At 37.8% G+C, this 20129-nt stretch overlaps 1 protein-coding gene across 1 annotated transcript in view; it reads right to left on the reverse strand.

The window, feature by feature from the left end:
* CRYBG2 (crystallin beta-gamma domain containing 2) overlaps window positions 1–20129 on the reverse strand; it is a 61606-nt gene that overhangs the window by 39661 nt on the left and 1816 nt on the right. Inside the window, exons 2-8 of the mRNA XM_075197767.1 lie at window positions 8598–14814; window positions 8331–8378; window positions 5914–6032; window positions 1019–1187; window positions 552–691; window positions 320–446; window positions 196–231 (exon numbers count right to left, since the gene is read on the reverse strand). Of these exons, the coding sequence (XP_075053868.1) occupies window positions 196–231; window positions 320–446; window positions 552–691; window positions 1019–1187; window positions 5914–6032; window positions 8331–8378; window positions 8598–14814 (6856 nt within the window). The remainder of the gene's footprint in view (window positions 1–195; window positions 232–319; window positions 447–551; window positions 692–1018; window positions 1188–5913; window positions 6033–8330; window positions 8379–8597; window positions 14815–20129) is intronic.

The following is a 20129-nucleotide window of genomic DNA, read 5'->3' on the forward strand; positions in this document are numbered from 1 at the left end:
CTCATACTGTACAGGAGTATCATAGTTCACCTGCTTTGCATTGATATTCATGTATGTTTGAGAGAAAGAGCTTCCATACTAACATATTAGACAAAAGTCACCATAGAAATTCATTAGTATAGGTTCACAATAAGCAGAGTGCAAACTTTGAGACACACACTCCAACCCACATACTTCCCCACTGGCCCTACTCACTTTGGGTTCATTAGGTTTCTCCACTGTGGGTCCTCCCTATAAGGCAAAACATATACCGATAAATGAAATGACAAGAAGAGGGGGTGACCAGATAAAGAAAAACTGCAATAACAAAAAATCTTACAATGCGTGCAGGTTGCAAGGAGCACAAATGTGAGTCCAACCCATTCCAAGCTTTCCTGTTGGGATATCCCCCAGACTCTAAAATGTAAGGGTCACCTTCAAAGAATGGTTTACTGTATAACAGCCAACTGTGAACAAGAAAGATAAAAATCCCACGATAATCACAATCACCCTTGTTTGTTGTACAGCTCACATCTAATTTATTAACTTTCTATTACACCCCAATCACTTACAGTCCACTGTGCACTATAATGGATTCTGTTTTGGTAGGCTGGCCATATACACGTGAATCCGGTGTAGCCCCCACAATTGTCACCTTATTTCCCTCTCCATTTTCATTCATGAACAGACTAACCCGAGGGACCTGGAAATCCTAAACATGGGAGAAAAGCATAAAACAAAATTATTGTAAATATTCCTGAGATGCTCATGTTTTATCTGTTATATTTTATTGTTTAAATTTAAAAACAAGTATTTTTCTTTGCAATTGTGAACACTCTTTGTATTCCTGTTGGCGTCTGTTTTTCTCACTAATATCTGTCCATATAAATCACCACCATTGACCATCTCCTTTTACCCTCATATTTTTCAACCAGTTTCATTGAACATCTCCTCATTTTCTTATTAATTTCAAGTGTCGTATTCCACCTTCATACCACTGAACTATTTCTTAACAACTTATTTATCTCCTTTTGCTCACCCGAACCACATGACGCAATGATCCAATCCAAAACGTAGGTTTCTTGGTATCATCGTTTAGGTTGTTTGATGATTGGTCTTGTTCCTCCCATGGACATGACAGATCGGTTTCCCCTTCTGACAGCATGACTCGTCTGCCACGGAAATGTGGCTTCTCATACAGAAGCCATCTGTATAGTTAAATATATACAATTTGCATAGTCAGTACTGCATGCAGGGTTACAATATTTCACAGAACACTCTCAGGTTTTGAGCGTGGAGAGTTCTTATTTATTGAAATTAATAGGAATTGTAAAGTCTCCTACTTTATTTTATTTGCTACCAAAAAGAAAAAGTGATGAATTTTATGGAGACTACATGGTATGATCATATGCCACATATGTGCATATATGATCCAGATACATTTTAACCCTGATAAAAATAAGATAATACATTTAAGTTACTTTTATGCCACACACACGTCTTTCTGTAAAATGTTTAAAAGCATTACAATATGGTGTCAACACTATTGTATTCATTTTCCATATGTTTCCAGTTTTACACTATTTCATTCTAAACCAGGCCTGTCCAACCTGCGGCCCTCCAGATGTTGTGAAACTACAAGTCCCAGCATGCCCTTCCTGCTATCAACTGGTTGTCTACCAGCAAAGTATGCTGGGGCTTGTAGTTTCACAACACCTGGAGGGCCGCAGGTTAGACAGGCCTGTTCTAGACGAATGAAAAAATCATATGCTTTTTTGACGATCCTTTGCAGGGAATCGATTGAGCCACCATTCTGCAAATACTGGCTCAAAATAAAAAACGTCTATGGGAATATTTAGCTTGGAATGTTACATTATTGATTTCATGTACATGTCAAATTTCATAAGGGCATATGTCCATAATTTTTACAGCATGTGTTGCAAAGTAATACTTAAACATAATGCTGAGTGGTCTACGTTCTTCTGAGGTTGACCCTAAAAATGTTTAAATACATGTCCATAGGAATGAAGCTTCTTAGGAAAACATCAATGAAATAAAAAAAATCTGGTCAGATTTTACTGTAAATGCACAAAATATTCTTATATGTTTACTAGAGATGAGCGGTCCGGATTATGTGAAATCCGATGGTTTCTCCCACCCAACTCATATATCAAACGAGGCAAAACTTAATTTCCATTACTTTTTTTTTTGCAATACTCTCGCTAGTTTTGGATCGCCATCTTTGGTATATATAATTCGCCCTCATTCTCACAAGTGCCAATTTAGAACAGACAGCGTGTAGGGCGGAGGTTAGCTGCGGAGCTCTGCGCATAAAATAGCGTTTAGGGAGAACCAGGGACATAGTAAAGCAATAGGAAAGCAATAGAATCCTGTCAGCAGTTCTGTAGAGGATAGTCAGCAACGTTAGTTTGCTGATCAATTGCTTTTAATTTCAATCTTAATACACTTTACACACACTAGTGGCTACTGGTTGTTATTGCATTGCATATATCTAATAGTAATAGACAGTATCTACAGACTTAGATTGATATCATTCTGAACTAACTAGTATATTCTTTGAGAAAAACAGTGCTTTTGCTGTCAGACTATTAGCAGCAGAATCCAAAAAACTAACTGATTTCTTTCTTTTAAACATGAAAGTTTTATTTGTGAAAGAAATCTTATGTGGGGCAGTGACAAGCAAAATAATTTAGAAAAAAAAATGGATGTTTACGTGTGAGATTCAGCAGCAGTTTCACCCCCCAAAAAAGGCTATATATTATTATATTCTAATATTTTCTATTTTTCAATACATTTATATTTTGGAACGGTCATTCAGTGGAATCTCTATTTACAGAATGCTGTTTGTGAGAGTCAGTATGCAGAGGATCCCCCCAAAAATATATATTCTAATCTTTTTTATTTTTCAATCTATTCAATTCTATCTAATTTGCTCTCTCTATATAAATAAATGAGCATGCTGAGAGATGAATGTGGCCTGCACCCCTACTACAAAAATTAGGCACATAATACAACCTTGCCACTATATAAATAAATGATGATGCTGAAAGATGATTGTGGCCTGCAACCCTACTACAATAATTTTAAGATTAGGCACACAATATATTGCCAGAGTATTCATCAGTTGCCAAAAGCCTGGCTTCCAACACCTTGTTTTACTTATGTGTTCTGTGCCATAATGCTGCCCTTCTGAATCAAACCAGGGGATTTGTATATATTTATTGGGAGGAAGGGAGGAAAAAAATTCCCCCGGTGTAAGCTTTGCTCAACCCAGGGTAAAGGAGACTGGCCAAGACCTGCAGCGGAGGTGGTCCCCAAGACCCATATATTTAAATATGGAATGTATATAAATTATATTTATACGTTCTATTGGTGACGTGTAAGATATATGTAAAAGAAACAGTTCAGAAAGTCGCCCCTCCCACACATGCAAGTATGTATAATACTTACAGTGACGCAGATTTGGTTACCCAAAACATGTCTTGAGCATGCAATTGAAAGTCCATATTCTGAGAATTAACAGGACAGATTTTGGATCTGGCAAAGAATACATGTATAGACGGAGATATGATGGATGATGATTTATACTAGGTGATGGAGTTAGAGAACCGCAATGTATGGTTAATTAAAAACTGAATTGCCGAAAACAAATTCACTGATGACAGATTTACAAAATCTTTCATTAAGACAAAAATGGACAACTAAGGACAGCGGTATTATTAGACATTTAAAAGATGATGAGAAGGCACAATGTTAAATGGTGCAAGTAAAGATGGCAGTGTCCTTGAAGTAAGGTATATATGTGCCATAATGCTGCCCTTCTGAATCAAACCAGGGGACTCGTAAACATTTATGTGGGAGGGTGGGTGGAAAAATCATTGCCCAGCGTTAAGCATCGTCCAATCCTGGGGTAACGGGGACTGCCCGAGACTTGCAGCACAAGCAAACCCCAAGAAGGGGTGTACTCACTGTGATGCCTGGGCAACAGAAACGTCTCATACTGACACTGCGTCCCGGCTAGCAGCCGGGGAAAACGGCTGACATTAACCAAACTGGCAGTTAGACATTTTGGACAAAGACGAAGGTGGCCTACAGTCATAATAAATAAATTCAAAGATTAGACATACGATGCATTGCCAGAGCCCTTCATTGGTAGCGAAGAGCAGGGCTTTCCTATCTTGTTTTCCTTATATCATCAACAGCAGCAGTTTATATAGCGCCACTAATTCCGCAGTGCTGTATACAAAACGCACATCAGTCCCTTCCCCATTGGAGCTTACGGTCTAAATTTCCTAATGTAGATACACACACAGATCAAGAGAGACTAAGGTCAATTTAATAGCAGCCTTATATGCTCTGTGCCGTAATGCTGTGCTTTTGAATTAAACTAGGGGACTCGTAAACATTTATGTTGGAGGGAGGGTGGAAAAATCATTGCCCCGTGGTAAGCTCCCAACTCCAGGGTAACGGGGATTGCCCGAGACTTGCAGCAGAGGCAGTCTCCAAGAAGGGGAGTACTCACTCTGACACAGGGGGGGCATCTGAGGCCCCAAGTTGGTGCTTGGGCTGGGTCACTGGCCCGCTTGCATTTTTTTCCCTTTAAAATGTTCCTAATGCGCTGTTGAGTTGAGTCTTGACCCCTGGGCTAACATTTGCCAGCCGTCCCCTGCTCTGACGCCATGGCAACCGGAATGCCTCACACTGCTTCTGCGTCCTGGCTAGTGACAGGCAGCTGGGGAGCGCAGCTGTAATTAAATTATTGTTGCCTCTTGAGTGGACATGGGTGCCGTACTCTTGGCCCCATTTCTCCTATATCCATGCTACAGATTCCTGCTCATAAGCTTTTACTACATTGAGTTAAGTCCTGGGGGCATCCGAGTACCTGTGAATGCGTCTAAATCTAGAAGAAAGGCGGCTGCTATAGGTGAAGACCTCTCCTGCTATTTCTAAAAGCTTATGACAGTTACTAGGAAGCCGCAATATCATAAAGTATTATATCCTGGGACCAGTGGTGTAATAGCATTGTTAACTTCCACTGTCTGGTTTTGCTATTAGTTGTTAGCTGACTCACATTGTTCTCTCCACCACCGGTTTTGTTTAAATAAAAACTGTGGGCCAAATTTACATTGGTGTCCCTGTGGTTATTTATTTATTCAATTACAGTAATAGTAAGTCTGAACATGTGAAGAGGGTTTGGGTGCAATGGAAGGGAGATATAAACACTATTCAGTGTATTATTTTTTCAATTGAATCAGAGAAAGCAAATGCAATGATGGCAAAGTTTAAAGTTACAAAATCCTTCATTAAGACAGCTCGCTGCAGATTTGGCCAACATTGGTGAAAATTGGGACTGTTCTGAAAGGATCATTAGAAAATAGATTAGAAATGACTGGAAATGAATGTTAATGCTATAAATCGTAATATAGGAGCAAAAACAGCTCAAAATGACATTATTTTACCATTTTTTTCACAATTTTCAATTAAATTCAGATCCAAAACCAAAACCTTTAATGTTTGTCTGACAAAATCAGTAGCAAAGCCAAAACACGAAGTTGGGTTAGAACCAACACTGGTTTCGAAACCTAAAAACAAGGGTCAGCGCACAACTCTAATTTTTGCTAAACATTTGTCTGCTGTCTTCTTTGTGTATATGTATATAATTATATACTAACAGTAAATGTTAGAGCATGCTGCAATGTAACTGAAAAGGAGTGACAAAGAGCAAACAGTAACATTTCAATCAGTATGTCTGGCCTACAAGGAGGATTTTAGCTATCTGTGCTTACCAATGAGCAAGGGAGGAACTACATGGATGCAGGGGGTGTGGCAGCTATGGGGCCTGGGGTGGAGGTCATAAATAGTGTTAAACTCCCTTACATTATCCACCTTCAATGCCTTTCTGCTTACACTTACCCTCCTCGAATAATGCGGACAGAAATCGATCCCTGCAACTCCCAGTGACTTTTGTAACCCACATCGCTGTAGATCTCATGACTCTGACCTCTGAAACCAGGCTCCGAAAATAGAATGATCTGTTAGTGGAGAAAAGCAAGTTAATGCTATGTAATATGCGTCTTTACTAAACTAGGTTTGCTAACCATATATACCTGAGCTGGGCTCAAGCCATAGGTTCCTACTTTTGTCCTGCTTGATCACTGAAATATAATTCTCCAATATCCACTCCAGACAAGTTGAGTTTTAAAGTTCAATTAAAATAACAATAATTGGGAGGGGGAAGGGCTAAGGTCAAGCTTAGCTCGCTGTACAGATCCAGATCTTCTGGTGGACTTGCACTTCCTAACTTGAAACTATACTATGTTGCATCTCAGTTGGTCCACCTTAAGGCATTGGTTTCGGACCCTGATTACCATGATCTACATTGGGTGTTGGTACACCAATTTAATTCTAATCACACTCCCTTACAGTCACTGCTGGCAGGGCGGCTTGGCATGCGGGCTCCTCCGCTCCTGATCCAGGCAGTCAAGATTTGGACAATCAGTAATAAAATAATGAAACAGACTGACATTGATCCATGTACTCCTATCTGGGGGGGCAAAGAAATTTGAGGAGTTGAATACAGTGGAGGGGGCCAGGCAGTGGTCTCGGTTGGGTTTGGTGGCGGTAGGTCAACTTTATGACACAAATGTACTTAAATCCTTTGAACAGTTGGTTGGGGTATTCTCTGTACCCAGAACAATGTTTTATTCTTACCTTCAATTACGACACGCCCTAAACACACAATTTAAGGGGAAGACACTGGGGATTGGTGTGGTTCCACTGAGGAAACAACTACAGGCCCTGGGTCATAGGGGTCTAATCTCTCAGATGTACTCATGTCTTTTGTATGAATCCACTGCAGATGATTTGGATGGTTTGAGGAATCAGTGGGAAATAGATATTGGCTCTTTATCAGACAAGGAGTGGGGAATGGTTACAGACAGTACTAAAGGTTATACTTCGTCATTAAAATTTCAACAAATACAGGTGTTTATCCTACACAGGGCTTACTTTACGCCTATTAGACTGGCAAAATTTAGTCCGGATGTTACCCCTAACTGCCCGAAATGCAATTCGGTAAATGCTAACTTTTGGCACCTTCTATGGGAGTGTCCATGTATACGAATCTTCTGGCGCAGGGTTAGGCGATGTATCCGGGTTACTGGAATTGAAGTGCCTCTTCGTTCACCGGCCACTTGTCTCTTTGGGCTCCGTTTGAAGGGTAAAGTTAATAAACTGACAAAAATGTACATTTCACAGTTATTGATGGTGGCTAAGGTCTGTATAGCGAGGCTGTGGTTGGCCCCGACGAGTCCCACGGTTAAAAATTGGAAGGCACTGGTTAATACCACCATAAGGCACGAGAGATTTGTCTATACTAGCAGACAGGCTCTGAAGAAATTTGAGAGTATATGGTACAGATGGTTAGAGTCTCCATTCTATCCTGTGTCATCTAGTTCAGATGCTCCGAGTACTTGTAAGTGTATGGCTCCCGCAGTTCTTATAATAAATATCTGAGTCCATATGGTGAACCCTGCATGTGTAACATACCTATGTATGAGCATTTACGATGTATGATCCTAATGAGTATAGCACATATACTGTTATTATGCTTTACTGAAGTCTTGTAAATTGCGTCATTTAATTCTGATTTGTATGCGATTGTTTTTGTTTTGTTTTTTCTTTTTTGTTGTTTGGTATGTTTGTACCTTGAAAAATTCCAATAAAAATAATGGATTTAAAAAAAAAAATAACAATAATTATAAAAAATGTATTACAATACTCAAACTGTACTTTGCAATAAACAAGGAGAACATCACCTTAAGTTCCATGGAATATACAGCAAATGCCTTACATTATTTATTGTCAACTTATAATCATTTTACCACTGAGAAATGATGAGCAAAATTGTGGTGAAAGAATGAGCAAAATTAGTTATAAGATGCAGCGGTGCAAAGTTTCGATAACAAAATCTTTGAGTTCCGCTTTTGCTTCACATTGCCCAGAATTCTATACTGCACTGTATTCGTAAATTAGTATTTCAGGGAATTAATAGTCTATAACTAGAGCTGGAATGATGACAGTCATTTCATTCAGTGTGGTGTGATTGAGGTTGGGTTGCCACCAAAATATGCAAAATGTGACAGCCATATGCGACATCAGTTGAATAGTTTTTAAGATATTGCTCATCTCTTTCACTGAGTCTGAATTGGGCTAGGATTTGGCAAATCCTTAGAGCCAGGTTCCCAGTGTTAAAGCTCCAGAGCAGCCATATAGTAATCTGTCAATATATCATTGTATAATCATTGGTAAGTCTGCTATTCATATTTTACCTTTCCTGGTCTTGGGTTTAACTTCCCATGACTCTTTCCTGGGTGATGCTGAAAAAACAATGATTTTCCATTACCATTCACTTCTTGGTAAATAAATATATTAGATACTGCTAAAATTATAAATATATATACATACTAAAATGAAGATACTAGTAAAATATCTGATAAATTAGTAAATCATAGATGCAATATATTTTAACTGACAACTGCTCAATTATCAGTAAATATCAATAATAAACAAGTCACAGAATTTGGAGTACATCTCACCCAAACATCCGGGAAGACCTTTAAAGGAGAGGCCACTGGTGTGTCTAGCTTAGATAGAAGCTCAGTAGAATCTGAGTTTGTTACATGACCATCTTGTGGTTGGGAAAAATCACTGTTGTTCTCTGGTTGAAAATCTTCTAATGTATTGCTTAAAGTGCTGTTTGCTGAGTTTGCACTAGTGTCATCTGTAGATGACACTTTCTGTGAAGGTGTTTCTGTTTCTTCTGGCATCTCTTGTATTTTATCTTTTTTGGGTTTCATGTAACTGCTGAGAAGTAAGCTGCTTTCAAGTCTGGAGTAGGATTTTCCTTCAGATGCCTCTGTCTTTTTATCTAATCTGTCAGAAAGCAGTAGGGAACCAATGATAGAACTTTGTCGCTGACTAAGATTTTGTGTGATTAAGGCCTTGTAGCTATCACTCCTGGAAGCCTCATCGCCAGAGTGCTTCCTCATTAGTTCCAGTGGGGATGACCTATTTAAAGTCCTTTCGGTGCTTCTTTCCCATGAGTATTTTTTTTCTGTCTGTGCTGTTGTTTCAGTCTGTTCTATCACTTTAGCTTCTAATTCTGAGTCACTTTGACTGGGAAGGGCATCCATATCTAGTTCCTCCTTTTGTTCTTGCATATGCCACTTCAAATCAGAGTGACTAGCTTTTGGAGAACCTTGATCCTCTTTTATGGGGGGCAATGTGGCATACATGTGTAATGGAGAGGAGCGAGGCTGACGGGGTTCTCTTTGATACTTCATAAATTCAGGGGTGTCCAACTGTCGCAATTTGTTCACCCAGATCTCCATGTTTTCTGAAGACTCTGTTTCTTCCTCTTCTGCATCATGTGTAACATTTTCTTTCATATCAAATTCATTGTTGCCTTCTTCCATATTAGAAAACTTGTAATATAAAAAGTCTATAGGTTCTTCTAGTAATCTTTGTTTATCTTGAAGTAGGTGAGCTGAAATTGAGCTTGATTCATGTCTTTCATCAGCAGTGTGAGTTCTGGTATCTTCCTTTGAAAATGTGTTTCCTAAAATATCTCCTCTTAATTTTTCTAAAGGCGCCACAGGCATTATATAATCTGATATTTTAATATTTTTTTCACCTTCACATTCCTGGGTGTAAATTGTTTTTTTGAGTGGCAAATTAAATGTGTTCTGCGTCTCAATACTGTGCACAGTTACAACATGTGACTTATCATTTTCATTTTCTGCCTGATCTTCTTTTGAGTAAACAACATCTATCATATTTTCAGATTGGTTCACCATATCTACAACATGATTTACTGTGTCTTCCGATAACTTAGATTTGCTAATTTCATCTGGCTGGTCATTTGCAGACACCATAATATCAATAGTATGAAATACTTCTTTTATGTCATGCGTCACTTCTTCAGTTTGTTCTGTGATCACATTGTTGTTTTTCATTAAGTCCACTTTTCCAGCTTGGTTTATGATTATATCTCCTACTAGTTCTTTAAACATATTTGTGGTGGAAATAATTTTATTTATATTACCATTACGCTCATTCTCATAAATAGCATGGTCTTCCTGATCTTCATTTGTCTGATCACTACCATTATCTGTTAACATATCCTTCATTATCACAAAGCTGGCTGGTTCTACAGCTTTATCCACAATCACATAACCAGCTCCTTCCATAATGTGTTCCAACTTATGCTCAGATGTAAATTTAAAATAATCTACTGCCAACTTTTCTATTGCTGGAGGTGTGATGCTTGTCCCATCTCCAGCTTTCTCAAGGACCTTTTCACCAGCTTGATCCACAAACTCATTTTCAGGTAGTTTTATTATAACACCTTTATCTTGGTCACTAATGACAGCACCTTCATCAAATAAACTTTTTGTTGAAGCCATAGGTATCATATCATCAGACTGTTGAAATGTATGTCCACAATGATTTATTGTATCTAAAATGTAGTCCTCTGCAATCACATCTCGCTTATCCATGATAATATTATTTACAATCTGATTAATAACATTTATTGACATGTCTACACCATTGTCAACAACCTTTGCATTTTCTGTTGAGTTTTCTTTTATGGTTCCAAAATCTTTTATATCTACAGTTTCATCCACAATGGCATCACCATATTGTACTGTGGATGTATCTTCTGTTTGGTAAATTGCACATGTATCTAGCAGATGATGGGAATACATGCTTGGTTGGTCCAAATCTTCAACTTTGTCCAACATGTAAGTGTCATTTTCTTTTACATTGCTAAGTGATTGGTCACTGTAATCTATAAACAAATCAACAGGTATCTCTTGCCAAGACTTCATATTTACAGTTTTTTGCTCTTCTTCTTTTGTTCGGTCTTCAATAATGCTTTCTGTCTTAATGTTTACTGTTAAATTTTCATCAGGCAAATCCACTGGCTCTCCTTTTGCTTCCAAATTCACTACATATACCTGATCTTGATCCATCAGAGCTTCCACAACTATCTCTTGTCCAGGCTGGTGCTTAATAACTGCAGGTTTTTTATTCAATTCTTCAGTTATGTTTACTTTCTTTAATTTTACTGCTGAATTTTCATAAGGCAGATCACTGGAATTTTTCACTGTCTCATCTTTTGTTTCCAAATTGACTACAATTTTTTGATCTTGATCAATCAGAGCTTCAACTTTGTCAATCAAATTAGGATCCATATGCATTTTTTGGTGCATGGACTTTCTGAAGAGCAAATCATTGGAATTTATAGTTTGTTCATAGATATGTTCAACTTCAGCCAATAAGTGAGCAGGAGCTTCTTTCAGACTATTAAACAGTTGGTTGCTGGTCTCTATAAAAGAGTCTTGCAACACATCTATCTCTTGTCCAGGCTGGTCCTTAATAACTGCAGGTTTTTTATTCAACTCTTCAGTTATGTTTACTTTCTTTAATTTTACTGCTGAATTTTCATCAGGCAGATCACTGGAATTTTTCACTGTCTCATCTTTTGCTTCCAAATTGACTACAATTTTTTTATCTTGATTAATCAGAGCTTCAACTTTGCCAATCAAATTAGGATCCACATGCATTTTTTGGTGCATGGACTTTCTGAAGAACAAGTCATCGAAATGTATATTTTGCTCATACATATGTTCAACTTCAGTCAACAAGGGAGCATGTGCTTCTTTCAAACTATTAACTGGTTGGTTACTGGACTCTATAAAAGAGTCTACCAACACAACTATCTCTTCATTATGGTCCTTCATAGCCACAGGTTTTTTATTCAGTTCTGCAGTCTGATCTTCAGTTATGTTTACTATCTTTAATTTTACTGCTGATTTTTCACCAGACAGATCATTGGAATCTTCCACTGGTTCATACTTTGCTTCTTCCTTTTCTAGAAATGTTTGATCTTGGTCCATCAGATGTTCAACTTTAACAATCAAATTAGGATCCAAACACATTCTTTGGCACGAAGCCTCTTTCAAGAACAAATCCTTAATATTTTTGTTTTGTTCATATATATATTCACCTTCAGACAACAAACTAGCAGACTCCTCTTTCAGATTATTTACTGGTTGGTCACTGGACTCTATAAAAGAGTCTAATAATACAATGATCTCTTGTCCAGTCTGGTCCTTCATAACTACTGTTTTTTTATCTACTTCTTCAGTCTGATCTTTGAATATGTTTACTCTCTTTATGTTTACTATTGAATTTTCATCAGGTAGATCACTGGAATTTTCCACATTGACTATAATTGTCTGATCTTGGTCCATCTGATCTTCAAATTTGACAATTAAATTGGGATCCATATGCATTTTTTGGTACATGGTCTTTCTTAAGAACAAATCATTGGAATTTGTATTTTGTTCATACATATATTCACCTTTAGCAAACAGGTTAGTAGACTCTTCTTTCAGATTATCTACAGTTGTTCTCTTGAAATCTCCAATCTGATTTTTAATAATATCTATTGTAGGTTCATCTTTTGAAATTTCAACTACCAGATCACTTGAATTTTCCATTAGTCTATCCTTTGTTGTCACAGAGACTATGGCATTTTGATCTTGGTCCATTAAGTCTTTGACTTTGTTATCTGGCAGGATATTGCAATCTTTAGTTGAGGCTGCCGATAGAGCTATCTCTTGTCCAATCTTGTCTAGGTTTTTTGAATATACACTTTTGTACATATGTCCAGATTGTTTTTTGATCACTTCTATTTCTGGCTGATCTATCACATGTTCAACTACCTCTTTGTTTATGGGCACAACATTGATGTCATTCACAGCTATACCTGCCACATTTGTGTTCTTCTCCACCTTATTATCCAATTGAACCATTATGTCTCTTTCCTGATCTTTTGCATTTACAATTTTATCTGACACATCAGCAATTTGCTCTACTATAGCTTGATTAATTATGGCTTTCGCTTGCTTTTTCCTTTTAGTAGATTGATTTTCCTGAGATATAGATAAAACAATATTTGGTTTTGATTTACTTTTAATGCCAAGCTCAGTATGTGTGAGAATCTCTTGTGTAGGCTTTCGTTCTTCAGCTTTGTGTTTTGGAAATAATTCTTTCTTTGATATAGTCTCTTTCACATCTTGTTGTTCGATGGTTGATGTATCATAATGTCCAGTTTTATCTTTATCTGTTCCTTTACTTAATTGCACAGAATCATGATTAACTACTCTATGAAAGTTTATGGTAGAGTTGTTTTTCCTTTTTATTACACCATCTGTGCTCAGTTCTGCATCTGCATCATTTCTACTCTTGTTTAATGTGCCAACATCCCAAGTGTTTTCTGCTGTATCTTTTTTAAGTATGCCACCAACATTTTGATTATTGCTGTCTTTTGTTTCTTTTAGTTCCTCTCTCCGTGGGGTGTGCATTTTGAGGGTAACGTTGACATCACGTGAATAATTGGATGATCTTTTCCTTTGGGTTATTGTAGGAGGTATGCCATGACTTTTATTTGAGTTTATGGTTTCTTCTGCATAATCCTCTTGGTCTCCTGGTTTAAAGTTGACTGACTCTTTATTGCACGTATTGTATGGGGCTTCTTTTAGCTTTCTTTCTGCAGTTCCTAAAGCACTAAATTTGTTTTTCAATTCATTTGTTTGTCCTGAATCCTCATGTGTTTCATATTCTCCTTGAATTTCGTTTTTTATGATAGCTGCCCCCCTCTCAGAGCCGCTTCTGTGTAATGTCTCTTTTGCACTGACAGCATGGCCTACATCATGATGCACATTCAGATGGAATGATGTTTTAAATTGGGCTTTGTTCTCCTCCGGTGAGTTCATTATACTATTTATTTTGTTTATCTCTCCTGGTGAAATTATATAGCTCTTTCTTTCAGTGTTCCTTAGTTTTTGCCGAATTTCTAAATATGGCATAGTATTAGAGACACTGCCACCTGTAAAGGAAAAATTGTTTAATGTTGGAGATCGCATTGGTGAAATAGTGTCACTTTGATTCTTAAACCGCTGTCCAAAAAAGACTTTTGGTGAGTGATCTATAACCCGCTCATGTTTCCATCCTTTTGGTGATCCCAGACAAAATGAAAAATTATTCTTAGTTCTTTGAGGGGGTGGTGTGGGTGTCCTAGGAGGTAGCTTCAAATCTTGAAGAGGGGGTATTGCATGTCGGTGGTTGGTTTTATTCTCTGCAATTTCGTTACTAGAACTATCCTTTGTTTTTGCACTCTTCATATTAGTATCTGAATGGCTCTGTAATATTAGAGAAGGGTACAATTTTGTAGAGCTGTCAATGACTGACACTGTTGCATGTTCACTTTTCTTCTTTAGGTGATCTTTTTTTAAGGGATTATAGACTTGAGAGTAAACTGGGCTATGAACTCCCGGAACGACTGACACGTCTTGAGGTACTGGGCAATTTTTGTCACTGAGAGATCCATACTGCTTGGATTTGGCTGTCGTCCCATGTTGGCTGACCTCTTCTCTTGAGCTAATATTTTCAAACACTTTTTGTAGACCTTTTACATGACCATCATTGGGAGATTCATGACTTTGTGACAGTTTCTTGATTCGTGCAGAATCTTTATCCTTCTTGTTAGACAATTTTGATGCCTCATAAGAGCTTTGTAATTCATCTATCCTAGTCTGAGCTCTTTTTGGCAAGTTGTTATAATATTTTTGCAGGCTATCATGTTTTTCCATCTTAGAGGAATCAAGTCTGTAATATTCAGCCACCTGTTCGGAGCCAAATTTGGGGAAGGGGAGCTCCTCATCCACTGCTGAGCTTTGGAATCTGGGGGAAAAATATGAAATTGGTGAAAAAGAAAAAAGAAAAAACTACCATGCAGGTAAATATTAACTCATTTGTATTTTGTAGCAATAAAATAGAAATATAGAACAGAATATGACAGCAGAGAACCATCTACTTTGCCCATTTTTCTGTGTGTTTGCAATTTGAGATCGGTGAGCTTGTTTTTTGAGGGGTGGTTGGTTTAGTTCAAGTTTTAACAACAGTAATATGTTTGTCCCATATGTCCCACAATTATTTTACTGTATGAGTCCATATAGCAACTGCTGGAACCCAATTCCATGGATCTATCACCCTTTCTATAGTAGGAAATTTTCTCAGAATTCTCTTTATTTTATTAATGTCTTTGGAGAAAAAGCCTCCAGAACTGGGTACAGAATACGTAGGTAGAGGTTTTACCAGTGACAGTGGATTTTAGCTGCTGCTAAAAGCTCTGTATGTCTTCTGGAAAAAACACACTAGGCATAACTAAAGCAAAACAATACCTCTTCCTATACAACCACTACTACTTACTTTTCCCACTATTTGATTATTCTGCTTGCTTACCTTCATAGCATCTGAAATTACTACTAACCTCAAGGGCCCTTTGCTCTGTGGATATTGACATTACATCACAATTCTTTCTTCAGTTTTCTGCTTTGGGATTTTGTGCTCCATATACATTATTTTAAATTTTGATTAATTCATGATTCTGCACTTCCCTCTATTTTGTCTAAATGACTGTTTTCCCCTCTGAGAACAACATAGTATTAGCATTAAATAGATTGAAAAAAAAAAACATTCCAACCAAGTACAACTAAATCTCAATGTGTTCTGGAAATAACATTTTTATCTTATTTTGTAATTAAACGTTATAGTAATAAACGTACTTTAGCGGTAGTAGGGGTAGTAAGAGGTACTATATTTTCTAATAAAATATACAGAGAGCTTTTCTGACAAGTGCTCACAATTGAAGGAGAGATTCTTGCTTATCAGAATTTACAGGTCTGGGCAGGTCAATAAATAGGAACCTGTTTGGGTTTGTCACAAATGAAAGTACGTTTATGTTTTGCATACACATCAGGAATGTGACTAGGGCAGAGGTGTGAGTAATCTGAAGAGAAAAAAAAGGGGGAGTCAAAGGGGAAAAAATAAGGAGATCCCCGCCGTCTCTGCAGAGGCCCCTGTAATGACAGTAATTCAGCACTGAATACACAACAGCTGAATGGTTCTCATCCACTAAAATAAATCATTTATTATTTAAGGTTGTGTGCAACTGTAACTGGTCAATTTCTGTTTTTTTAGCTTTTGTTAAAACTTTGTACTTTCTTTTAATATAGTTTTTTTTAATTAATTTCCTATTTTTCCCTAGATGGAAATTATGTAAAAACATGTAAACTGAGACATTGTGAAATGAAAGTTTCAAAAGTAAACATAAAAATATGCAAAATCCTCCTTGGTGCTGGTGTGTGCTTTAAATTGTGCAGGCGCACCTTAATTTCCGCCACACCGCATGGGTTTGCTTTGCCTGATTGCATAGTTGTGGGGAAGCAGCAGTTTTCACCAGCTGATGGAAGAGTTGTGCGGAATGAAGGTGCTCCTTGCTAAGTACATTGCTAAGTGAATTGGTGCACCTATTTTTACAGAGAACAGTGCAAAAACGCCACTTGAATTTTGCACCAACTCTGAGCTGGCAGGACTGAGTCTCATCTTATATTTTAATGGTATGCATTTTACGCCTTTTATTTGCGCAACTACAAAGCAGCAAATTTCTAGTGCTCAATGTATAAAAAAAAAATACAAAATGACATAATGAAAGTGGAAAGAGGCTGAACTTTGATGCACACCGGACCAATGCTAACTCTGGGGGCATCACCTCTCCTGCATCAGTAATAGTGTCCTCACCACCCGCTGCTTCTTTCCTTAGCAGGAAGGAGGTGGGGCACCTGGATGTCACATTTACACTTTTGCACAGTGCGATGCTTGAGTTTTTCCCTGCAAACCTGCTTTGTGAAGGCATCTCCTGAGAGGTGAGAGTAGGTGTGTCCCTTGATATGTGGTGGGTGTAACTACTGGAAAACCAAGGTGTTTTGCGTTGAACATCCAGTGTACTTCATAAATTGGATCATTTGTCCGATGTGTTTAGCTTTCAGTCTTTACAGATCTGAGTTGTTTCCTGTCTGTCTGTGACCATGCCTCTGGCTTTTTTGACAATTTTTACCAGTGTTGCCTGTCCTGACCTCTGGCGAGAGGTGGAACTAGCAAGCTGTGGACCCCAGTGCATGAAGGCAGTGAGGAGGGAACCAGGGTCCCCGACCTCTACATCTGCCATGCAGTGGACCCCATAATCTCCATGGGTCCCGGAGCACAGCACCTGCCGCACTAATGGTAGTTTCACCACTGCTTCTGGACTATTTCTGACTATGTATGTATTAGTCTTCAGTCTACACAACTAACCAGCATTAGAAGACACCCATTAGACTCTCGTCTCCTGTGAACCAGCAATAATTCGTAGCAGCAGAAGGTCTGTGACTTAACTCATAGTGACAGACGGTGTTTGAAAGAGGGTTCTATTGTAAGGCTCATTTACATTACTCTGTTATTCTAATAACAGTGAATAGTGAGTACGAGGTCTAACTTACAACTTTCCAGCCCAATCCTTAAATATCAACAATGCCTGTGAATTCAAGACATATTGCTGTATGTGTAGTACAAAGAAACCAAAAGTCCAGGGTGCCAGTAACTAGGATGATTTCTGAAGATAAAACTAAAAACAAATTGTTTGTATGCAATGTGTGGGGGATCTGTTCATAACAGTGTAAGTGAACAATTAGTTTATTATACTAACCTAATATAGTTTTTAAACCTCAGCTTGATCCGGCTGAAAGCTGTAATAGAGAACTGTCTCTGAGTGGTGTGAATTGACGGGAACATGGTTGAACAGGCTCGAACATAATGGAACCAGCTCAAATATGGTTAAACTTGTTCAACTTGCTCAAATTTAGTTTGATATTATTCTCCCAATCTATATTTCAAAAAAATTCAGGAAAATTTTCTAATTTTTGACCAAAAAAACCCTAACCACGAGAGAGAGCTCCGTTTCGGCAGCGCTGTCCTATACAGCAGCCGCGGCGCTGCCAAAGAAGCGTCCGATGCTTCTCTGACAGCGCCGCGGCTGCTGTATAGGACAGTGCCGCTATGGTGGGCACTGAGTTAGCGCAGGGAGGGGGGTTCTGGAGACTCAGAAACCCCCCCTGCTTGCGCCACTGGGTTGCAGCCAGTTCATGAAACAGTCAACCATGATGAGCAAAACTGTTCCACTAAATAATTGACTCATGCCACATTTAGGTTTGGAATTTCACGTTTCTCTGGCAAAATTTGGAATTAAGTGTTGTATGCAGAATCCCCCCAATCACTTTTGTTCCACCTGGAATTTACTCTACTATTTTTTTTTCTGCATGGACTTTATTTACTCTATTAAACCCATACTTACATGGAATATGAAATTTTCAATTTATGTGGAATTTCGCTAAATGTTTCATGAGAAAATTAAGTATTGTGTAAATAAAAATGACATGAATAAATACTAAGCCCTCATTCTAACCACCCCTAACCCTCTAGTTGAAGAAAATATTAGCAAAAATCCAACCCTTAACCCCAAAGCCTAAGTAAAAAAAATAGATTTTATTTGAAAATGAGCACTCACTATTCAGAGGACACAGTGATATCTACTAAACAGGGATGCTGGCGCCTTGTTAGTCATGGAAGAAGCATGGAGGAAATGGAGCCGACATGGAAAATACATGAATGGCAAAGGGACACCCAAGAAACTATAGGGAGATATACAATAGGGACAAACGTCACGAAGGTCAGTCATGAGGGGGCTGTGAGACGTGAGACAAAAGACACATATAAGGGATAAGTCAGAAAAGATTAAAGAGAGCCCCCAGTCCCAGAAATTCAGGCAGAAGAAGCAAGACATCTCTGAACAAGTTAGGTATGACATTTGGTTGTTTCTCTTTGGTAGGTGAAATTAATGGTGGGAAGATGTCAGGGAGGCACAGTTCTTATTTTTTAGCGGGGTCTATGGGCCTTTAGCTAAGCTATTGACCATATACTTTATAAGGACTCATTCAGGTTAGAACTTTCAGAGATTTGTCTCTGTAAAGGCACTGATTCATCTCTGCAGGCACTGGGATCTATAGTTGTTTAATGACAGAGACAGGCTGTTCCTATTATATTAAATGGAAAAAAATCCAATAAAGGAGGTGGGAAGAGATGAAAAAACTTTTAATTTTACTGTTCCATGAAATATTCGCCTCATTCTGTATTTGGTTGAACAATAATGCACTTTCACCGGCTGAATTTTGGGCTTATATGTTTCCATTTCTACCCCAACCCCACAACACATCAGAATGAACTGATCATCATTGTTCCAGTCTTTTCATACACTTGAAATTCTGCAAAATGCTAATTTACAAATATAGCGCAGAACTGCATTTTGTGGAACAGCAAAGCAAAAGTGAAACTGACTATTGTACTGATGAAACTTGGTACCTATGCAAAATGTCCTTTTTTGCCTTAACCTCACTCATCTCTATAAGTATGTAAACAATTGTTGAGCAATGTTTTAAAAAGAGAACTAAAAAAAATAATTACAACCTTCTACTCAGTACTTCCTCCTAATACAGAGAGCAGAGGGCATATTTACTAAACCGCAGTTTTGATAATGTGGACTGTTGCCTATAGCAACCAATCTAGCTGTCATTTATTTAGTACATTCTACAAAATTATAGTTAGAATCTGATTGGTTGCTATAGGCAACATCTCCACTTTTTCAAACCTGCCGTTTAGTAAATTTAGCCCTAGGCATGATCATCTAGATTGTATCTATTTATATTTTAATAGGTATTAATACACACATTCTGCAGTTTTATGTTCTGCAGCTTTTTCCTTTAGTATATATAATTTGTGTGAGGTTTTCAAACACATGTCGCTTTGCCATTGCCTATAAATAATACAATTTTTTAATGTTTTCAATTTAGTTTGAGAGTGTGTGGTGTGAGAAAATAAATGAAACTTTTTCTCACAGTGGAATTTTGTGTTTCTAAGCACTATTATAGTTGTCATATCTACTGGTGATTTGTGGGAGCTAGACAGATGATTGTCCTGGCCTTGTAGTGTGAAAATGTTGCATGCATATGGCACTCAAATAAATAAATATATATATATATATATATATATATATATATATATATATATATATATAAAAATATATATATATATATATATACACAAAAAGTGGCCAAAGTGGGGGTGTC

The sequence above is a fragment of the Mixophyes fleayi genome, chromosome 2 (genome assembly GCF_038048845.1).
Source record: "Mixophyes fleayi isolate aMixFle1 chromosome 2, aMixFle1.hap1, whole genome shotgun sequence".
In the NCBI taxonomy this organism is placed as follows: domain Eukaryota; kingdom Metazoa; phylum Chordata; class Amphibia; order Anura; family Limnodynastidae; genus Mixophyes; species Mixophyes fleayi.